The following is a 9,352-nucleotide window of genomic DNA, read 5'->3' as shown; positions in this document are numbered from 1 at the left end:
GTGGATGCACACTGCACAAAACTGTGAGGCGCAGATACTGCACGGTAGCACTCCATACATTAGGCGCTTCCCAGATAAGAAGAGGAGGCAACTCAGTTGCCACAATTTTAACATAAACAAAAGAAAACATTTCCACAAAAACAGAGTAACCAACAAAGCCACTATTTCGTTGCTTCGGAACCCTTGGGGGGTAGGCGTGATGTTACATGCACATGCCACATAGGATACAGCTGAACTGTGTTGAGGGTTGGGTTTAAAGTCCCTGTTGTTATTTATTTTTATTTTTTCTTGAGAATGTCCATTGTTATCTGAACAAATTCTGGAAACCCTTCCAAGATTTGTGGCTGAACCCATGTAATTGCCTATTGGCAATATCAAATCTTGATATCAAAATTTGACAATTATTTTTATAATTATAATGTTCATGTGTGCTCACACCACACCAGCATAACATTTTCTGCTCAAAAATGTCCAAAGATACAAGCACAGCAGTCAAAAAAGAAAAGGTTCAACCTATTTTAGCCAAAATCTTTATTTTCGACATGGCCAGTGTCGACAAAGCAATTCTATATGTACAACTTCATTTGATGTCATTTCCATTCCTTCTAACAAGCAGCCACCTGACAACCCTGCCAGGTACAGTTTCAAAATTCCACACAAAACAAACAATATTTACAACCACTCGATGTTGCTAGTTTAAGTGGTGAATTTACATATTCAAGGAAAATGGAGAAAACCTAAAAAAGATGCTGACAATAAAACTGCTATGATAGTTGTACCAATAAAACTGCTTTAGATGTCCATCTCAAATTGAGGTTCTTCTTCTCTGTCCACTAAAACACACATAAAATAAAGCACAGCAGTTAATTCTACATGACCATGAGTAAAACGCTTTCCAATAGCTTAAATTTAACAGTGAGAATAATTATTCCAAAAAAACAAACAAACAAACCCAAAAATAAAGCAGGAAACTACTAATTTAATATGCAATCTCTTCACAATTATTTATGCCTAAAATTAATAAATAAAAAACACAATCTTAGTGTAAAAGTTAATCAATCCGCAAATCTGCATTTTAACATGAATGGCAAGGTAAACAAGTTTGTTCTTTAGCTACAGTGTATAATGTTCTGATGAAATTTAGCTCTGAAAACTCCTTTTTTTCCTTGCAAAAACTAAAATGTTGATTTGCACCCGATTATTACAACTAATAATCATTAGCATAATGATAGTAATAATAATAATAATAATAATAATAATAATAATTAATGACAATAATAATGATAATCATTAACAAAATATTACTGACCATGATTATCATCATTCTTGTCATTCTCTGATTCTGTGTTTGGCACGCCATTGTCCTTAGGACTTGCAGGTTTCACTTTGTTATCACAAGTCACACCAGGTATCAGTGGCAGGTTCTGCGGAGGGGTGCGTGAGAGGGGAGAGTTGCGCAGCTCAAGTAAAAACTTGCGCTCATATATAATGCGTGTTCCTAAGAGGTAAGAAGGAACACCTTTAGTATCCAGGTTAAGAAATGGAACAACAACAGGCATAAGATTTTTGACTGACGAAATAAATGTCAGGGTTCGTGCTGGATTTTGTACAGGATCCCACAATGCAATGGGTACCACAGAAATTCTTTCCCACACACAAGCAGTTTAATTTTTGCTCACGTCTCTTTAACTTAGCATGATGCAATCTCAACAACTTTCAACCAAGCAAAAATTCAAGCAGTTTTGCACCAAACACTTTTTTTCAAGGGTTTCTTGAGCACCCTTCAAGTCCAAAATCAAGGATTGGCACGAACCCTGAAATGTCCAATGTTGGCAGAGTTCAAGTCACTTTTTTATGACATGAAAGGAGTGAAGGCTACTACTAAACACTACGTGCTGAAGAAAGGAAGTCACTCCAAAGAAAAAGAAAGGTCAATAGTTGCAACACAAGGAAAACAGCTCTGATCATTTGAGGGAACTAGACTGCTTGCATTGTTCACTTTCTCACAAGCGATTATTCAACTGCCATTTACATACATGTACGGTATATCCTGACAAGGTTACTTCTGGCTAACAATCATCCCTTTTTTTTTCTTCCAGCAAGTTTTAATATTTATTTTCAAGTTTGTAATCTTTCCTTAGAAAGGTTTTGAATCATGTATACATGACATCTGACTGGATGCCGTGTTGTGGATCCGCATAATTCCCCAAAATCTGCATCCTCCGCATAATTATGATATTTTCTGCATAAACAGAAGAATGCCTGATCTTAGTGATAAAGCAGCTTACCATCCTCACAAACATAAAAGCCAAAGAGATTGCCTGTTTTGAAACGCTTGTTTTCCTGAACATTCAAGATTGATTGAAGAAAACACACCATTTTGTTCGCAAGATAAAAGGTGGTAAGCAGTTTCCATGCATTTTTATGCAATGAGCCTGGACACTAGAACCTGTGTTATAAACTACATGTACTGTAAATACCCTGTGGTTGAAATTTGAAAAAACATCCGGTGCCAATTTTGCGACGAAATACATGAAAATTTCGTTGCGAGTTATGGTGGCAAATTAAATTGTATCATTTGTAATCGTAAGGAAAATAGGAGCCCACAATACCTATGTGTAAAAAAAAAAACCACTGAAAATGGTCAATGCTCAAGGGAATGGATTGAGTTCCATATCTCTATATGGAAACAACATTCATGACGAGAAACAAAATATTTTTTTATTGCTTCATTTATTTTAGCAAAACTTGCAGCAAAATTCCAACTGCTAAACCTTTTATTTCAACGGCGAAAGCTGGTCGCAAATTGGAGACTTCTCATATTTTAATCACAAAGGGACTCTATTGGTTGCAATTTCAAGTCCTGATTTACCATAAGCATGTTACCATAAGCAAATTTCAGCATAATCCGGTGTAATTTCCACATACAGTGTAATCAACACATGTTTATGCATAACATGGCCAAAAGTTTCCACATAATCTTCAATTTTTTTCTGCATCCTATCAGAAGCCCAATGTATAGCATGTTTACTGACTTCCTGTTATGCTCACTCAGAATTCTTGGAGGGAGACGGAGTGGTAGTGAACTTAAGGGAAACAGGGTAGTCAAACCGTTAAGGTGGATTTGAAATCTACAGTTCCCACGTTCAAGTTCCCCATTCCTAATGATCACAAACTGAAAGGGAAGTTGACCCATTTCTTGGTTGCACTTGCGAGCAGCCAAATAGCATGTTTTTCCCTGCAGTGGAGATACTTTATTCAAAAAATTTACATTGTAATGTTGTTTCTTTATTGGTCTTAAAAACCTCAGGAGGCAAGGAGTCACTTATTTCATAAATACCCATGTACCACAAGTTCTACAATAAATAAGATCATACACTGAAAATTACTGGATTACAATGGTATTTTAACCCATTGACCCCCTGAGAGTGACACTTACAGATGTTGCTCTGTCTAACCCAAGACCATTTCATGCATCCTATCGCATTGGAGGTGTGAATAGGTTAAACAGTGTTGTTTACATAGATACATGTACTATGAGCAATTGAAAAAAACGTTTTAAAAGCATTGTTTTCCTTAAAATTAAAAGATGAGTTTCGCAAGAATTTAACTTCGCAATTGAAAACAAACCTTTGCCAATTCGTTATTCTATGCATAAATAAACCCAGATTTGACCGGTAAGGTTGAAACACCATGAAAGAGAGTATGCATCATACCGACCAACGTAAACAATGTTTTTTTAACACCTCAGTAGTTTTGTTCGTTTTGCGACTGTTGTAACATTTACAAGAAAAACACTTCAAATATAAATACTCCCCCCCCCCCCCGGGCCCCACTCGCCCCCAAAAAAGCATCGAGTGATGGAATTATACAAAAACAGTATTTACCTTACGTGACTACACGTTGAAACGAAACGAATGCAAAGCATTGCGTTGTGACCCTTCGCATGTTTCGACCGAAAACATATACACGAATTCACCATCAAAAGTTAGAGTGAAAAGAAAGAAAAGGTTATGTTAGAGCTACAAAATGGAAACAAAATACACAAAGGTTAACAATGAATGCTCACTGTAACTAGAACATGCGGGCATGCAAACCCAAGGTGATACGCAGTAAGCTTTAAACGTTTAAAAGCCGAACGAAAAACCTACGAGACCTAACAAAGGTTCAACGCTTGTAATAGCACAGGATCTTGTTAGTAAACGCTTCGAATAAATTTCTAAAATTATAAATAGCTATGTGCTAAAATAACGCTTCACATACCGCCTGGCGTTGTAGAAAATATGGTTCCTCCAGGAGTTGTGGAATAATCGATCGGTAGTTGGCCTGGGTCATTCACCACAATTCGTCGGGAAGGAATCGCTCGCGACTCTGATGACAAAACGTCTGATCCTGCACTATTCATTGTGACAAATTGTGGCTGTAAAAAGTGTGGAATCCCTTCAATCTTCAGCACTCTCCAGCAAATAACCTTGCCCGTCTTTCCAAAATTTCTCTCCACCACGATCACGAGATTCGGTTGCGCATGCTCAGTGTAGTACAAACGTTGCGTCATCTGTTTTTATCGATCACGTGTTGCCACATAGAGGCATTACGTAATTTCTCACTTTCTCTTTCACGTTGCCAGTTCCTTTGATTTGAGTTGATTTGTGCAGTTTTAACATCGTTTCTTTACAGAAAAGGCATAAAAGGAGATTAGATCGAGTTTATATCAATCAGCCATGTATTCTAGTCATGATTTCAGTTTTTATTCTGCGTTGTTGTTAAAGGTCAAGGGGGGCTTCCCCTTGTTTATTGAAAGTGAAAGGAAGACGATGAAGCACTGTAATTTGCAACCTCGTTCCCAGTGTCTCTCTTCTCTGCCTCCATTGTCGTTGAGACAATGGAGGCAGAGAAGAGAGACCCTGGGAACGAGGTTGTGTAATTTGTATAACGGGCCTATATTTCAAAGTCCCCAAAATATTATGAAAATCACTATAATGTACCAAAATGTTCCTGATAAATAGCTCTTTTCGAAAGCATTAATCAAACGTCAAGGTAATTATTGTTAACTGCGGACGTCAGCGAAAGATGGTTTTCACGGTGACGTCATCAAATTCTAAAATCAAAACCGAAAGGTGTTTTTAAATTTTATCTTTTGGAGGTTAAAGATGACCTAGAAATAAATCTTTTTCTCAAGTTTTGAGTTCCATGACGTCTTTCGTGTCGAAACTACAGCATTTTGAATTTCCGAATTGTCAACTTGCGTGACACCAGGATACAAAGTAATTTGGTTGAAAAAAAAAATGTCAGTGTCTTTGAATCTCAGCAGCCTGAGCGTTTCAAGTACATTAGGAGACGTGTTCATACACATGTATGAAAGAAAAGCAAGCGCTTTCATCGCCAAATGAATTCCAGATGTTCGTGTGGATTTCTGGCCGCCATATTAGTGTAAAACGGTGGTGCACTAACATGGCGGCTCCAGGATAAAACTCTATAAAGTTGCGTGAAACGCTTCGACAAATAACTAAGAAACGTTATACCGCACAGACCTGATAATTGGCGAGGTGATTTATGAATTTACCTCCAACAACATTCCAAGTTTTTGGTTTATTTCATTGCACGATTTCGATCTTATTTTTTTGTTGCGTGACAATGAAAGCGACTATTAGCATTTCACGGATTTCGTCACTTCAGTAACAAACAATAAACGCGACCAAAATAATGCAAAAGAGGCCTCGGTTGATGTGAGATCTGGTGACAGCGAACATCCACAAACAAAAATGAAGACCTCGAAAATGAAGACATCGAAAACGACCCACTCGAAAAAACGTACAATTAAGGTTAATTCAAATGTTATAACTCCTAAGCAGGTCCAAGGGGCCGATTACAGGAGCCGGGCTGGCTCGTATAGCCGAGATCCCGGCATGTCTGGGAAACACACCAAATTACATGGAAAAATCTCAGCCCGGTTAGCAGAGATGCCGGCATTACGATGCCGGGATCCCGGCTAACCGGCCTGAGATTTTTTCATGTAATCGCGTTCACCGGGGCAGCCAGGTTCGCTGGGCCAGCGATTTCTCACCACATTAGAGCAAAATGGACCACGGAATAGTCGTTTTTTTTTAATGTTTAACTACAAGATGTATAAGATAGCAAACCTCAAGGCTTCTATAAAGGGGCTAGGTCACGCAATTTTAGGCAATTTCAGCACTGATCGAATGGTCATAGAATTAACTAAAATATCAAAATAACTGTTCAAAACTATAGAAGAACTCTAACAAAACACAGGGAAGCCAAGAAGGGACATGGATGGACAAAACTGGAGAGGATTGAAATGGATTGAATTTAGGTAAATTTGAAAAACGTCGGCCCACCTTTTTTCAAATTTATATCAGTCTATATCAAAATGTCATTGAGAAAGCTGGAAAATCATTCTCAGTTGTTATGTGGCCGTGATTTTGCAAGTGAAAGACTCTTGCTCTGCCAATTTGACGTTTAGAGCTCATTAATAACAAAATTAAACAAAATTACCTAAAATAGCGTGACCTAGCCCCTTTAAATTGTAGAATGGTGAATTTTAACAACAATTTAGCGAGACAAATTTCTTGTTGTTGTTATCTTTTTCACACGACATATTCTATATTCGGTCAGCATAAAGGGTCGACTACGTACTGCGGACTGCGGACCGTCGACCAGGTACAAAACGCGGATTGCGGACTAGGTATGAAACTAAGAAAATACACGCAGAAGGCTCTATGCACAAAGACACCACTTAGCGGGGGAGTGACAGGCAAGACTTTTACCGACATGGAAGATAAAACGGAGAAATCTACCCATTTTCCGACTGGGATTGCCATAGGCAACCCAGTAAAAAGGACTGAGTGTTCAAAAACGGAACTAGTATAGAACAAAAGCAGGTTCAACCTCGTTCCCAGGGTCCTCTCAAGGAAGAGAAAGGACCCTGGGAACGAGGTTGAAGTAGGTTTGTACGTCTGGCCCGGATACAGATTTTAAAAAAGTCCTTGAGTACTCTTATATGGTGTGAAAATATTGTCACGTACACAGAAATGCTCAGTTACAACATCGACTGGGCTAGAGAAAGTAAGAGTAGAGATTTATCACAAAATTGTTACTTTAATCCACGAATTTAAAAAGGAAAAGGAAAGGAAATCAGCATCTCTCACTGAAGTACTTCAAATAACTCGATTTCTAAACATGAAGCTGGTGACCCGCGAAGGATTTCATAAATTACTTTCGTGTCTTACCTCTGATAAATACAACATACATACATACAAGCTATTGATCGTCGTTTTGAGAAACCAAAATATATCCCGTTTGACGCTATGGTTGATAATTATTGCTTCAATTCATGTCGTCCGCCTATCGCTATTTCGTTTTTCACGGTGTTTTGTATTCAGTCCGTATTTTATACCTAGTCCACGTTTTATACCCGGTCCGCAGTCCGCAGTCAGCGTCTTACACTGACTGTTCTACATTTAACCCAAGCCGGGCTGGCTCACCTCGTGTAATACCGGACTGAAACCCATTCCGGCAAAACCGCCCAGCCCGACTAACCGGGCTGGCTCGGCTCGTGTAAATTGGCCCCTAAGGGGCTGGTCAGGTTTGCCTAGATGTCTTTCAGCCCGGTATTACACGAGGTGAGCCAGCCCAGCTTGGACTAAATTTAGAATATGTCATGTGAAAAAAGATAACAAAAACAGCAAGAAGTAGACAGACGTTTGTCTCGCTAAATTGTTATTAAAATTCACCATTGCACAATTTAAAGAAGCCTTATGCTTTTCTATCTTATTGATCCTATATTTACACATAAAAAACGGATATTCCGTGGGCCATTTTGCTCTAAAGTGTTCTGGTTAGAAATCGCTGGCCTGGCTAACCGGGCTGTCCCGGCCATTACATGAAAAAATCTCAGACCGGTTAGCCGGGATCCCGGCATCGTAATTTCGGGATGTCGGCTAACTGGGCTTAGATTTTTCCATGTAATCGCAAACTTTATTTTGGGTGCGTTCCTGAGACGTGCCGGGATCTCGGCTAAACAAACCAGCCCGGCTCATGTAACTGCTTAGGACTAACTCTTCAAAAATAACATTTGAATTAATCTTAATTGTACGTTTTTTCGAGTGGCTCTTCGTTTTCGAGGTCTTCATTTTCGAGGTCTTCGTTTTCGAGTCTTCGTTTTCGAGGTCTTCCTTTCGAGGTCTTCATTTTCGACGTCTTCGTTTTCGAGGACTTAGGTCTTCGGTCTTCGTTTTCGGGGTATTCGTTGTCGACACTACCTATTGCCACCTTTGGAAAATGCAATGATCTTAAATCGCCGCAGAGAAAATCGTTTCATATCAATTATAATTGTAAGTCTTTATTAAACGTAAATTCCTGAGACTCAACAAACGCAATTAGGTCAATACAAGACACAATCGAGATAACGGACATGAATGCCGCATACTGACAAATCCAATCACTTAAATTAAAAGGCAGCTGTTCATGAACGTGTTGTTGAATCTCAGGTTGTTTTTATCTTCTGTTTTGTTTTGTTTTGTCTTTTTTTTAATTCTTGAGGAGATGATTTTCAAATCCACTTGTTCTTAATATTCTTATTCTCAGCCGGAGCATATTATGAAGGGCATGAGTTTTTCCGTGGAAATTCTGTGGTTGCACCGCTTTCCATCTTTTCCGTCAGTTCATCTATCGGTAAACGTCGGTAGGAGGATTTGCGGGTGACCATTCGATCAAGTACTAATGACATGCAGATTTTCAACTTTTGAGGGACATTATGAGGCCGCTAAGTAACTGACCGAGTTGATGTCGTGAGCAGCCATAAATCTTTGAGACGTTCCAGGAACAAGGGTTTGAGTGAAATATTACACCCACAGCGCTAAAATACGACTTTCATAGTCTTCCATTAGTCCTCACAACAAGTGGAGTGTGAAGGAATTGCATGCAGATCAAGGTGGTTATCCATCGACCCATTCAAAGGAAGGCTAAGGCGCCGCAGCCTTTTGTCGAAGTATATGTATATTGTCATTCCAGATGAAAATGCCGTCTATGGCTGCTACTTAATTAGAACACACTTTTTGTCCAAAAGAACTGGCTGAAGAATTACTTCGTAAAATTAGAACCGTTCCCAAGCATAAAAGAGACTGATTTAAACAATGTTTCTGCAAACGTAAAATGGCGCTCTCTTATTGATTTAGACTGTAGATGTCGTTAGTTTTACCGAGGGAACTGGGTCTTACACGGATTCAAAAGAGCTACCTCAAGCTCGGGTGCACGTATCTGTGAAAAGTCTTTCAATTCAGCCGGTCTTTTGTTTTCTTCATTTTTTGATACCATTAGTGTTCATGTAGTGGAA

The 9,352-nt window shown here is 38.9% G+C and overlaps 1 protein-coding gene across 1 annotated transcript; it reads right to left on the bottom strand.

Moving 5' to 3' along the window:
• Nucleotides 1-516: 516 nt before the first annotated feature.
• Nucleotides 517-4,549, bottom strand: LOC138040965 (eukaryotic translation initiation factor 4E-binding protein 1-like). The gene is made up of 3 exons (XM_068886701.1): nucleotides 4,264-4,549; nucleotides 1,310-1,498; nucleotides 517-833 (listed from the first exon to the last, which is right to left on the bottom strand). The coding sequence occupies exons 1-3, from the start codon at nucleotides 4,403-4,405 to the stop codon at nucleotides 793-795; spliced, it is 372 nt and encodes a 123-aa protein (XP_068742802.1). The 5' UTR covers nucleotides 4,406-4,549; the 3' UTR covers nucleotides 517-792.
• Between the last annotated feature and the right edge of the window lie 4,803 nt (nucleotides 4,550-9,352).

This window comes from Montipora capricornis, chromosome 3 (genome assembly GCF_036669925.1).
Source record: "Montipora capricornis isolate CH-2021 chromosome 3, ASM3666992v2, whole genome shotgun sequence".
NCBI lineage: Eukaryota > Metazoa > Cnidaria > Anthozoa > Scleractinia > Acroporidae > Montipora > Montipora capricornis.
The sequence above is the reverse complement of the archived record's forward strand: the minus strand, read 5'-3'. Positions and strand labels throughout refer to the sequence as shown.

What these genes read in the sequence shown, in the direction of transcription:
- LOC138040965 (XM_068886701.1), bottom strand. Translation starts at nt 4,405, where the DNA reads ATGAATAGTGCAGGATCAGACGTTTTGTCATCAGAGTCGCGAGCGATT. An exon ending in ATTTTCTACAACGCCAGGCG is followed by an intron (nt 1,499 to 4,263) that starts GTATGTGAAGCG and finishes CTTACCTCTTAG; the next exon opens with GAACACGCATTATATATGAG. An exon ending in CAAGAATGATGATAATCATG is followed by an intron (nt 834 to 1,309) that starts GTCAGTAATATT and finishes TGTGTGTTTTAG; the next exon opens with TGGACAGAGAAGAAGAACCT.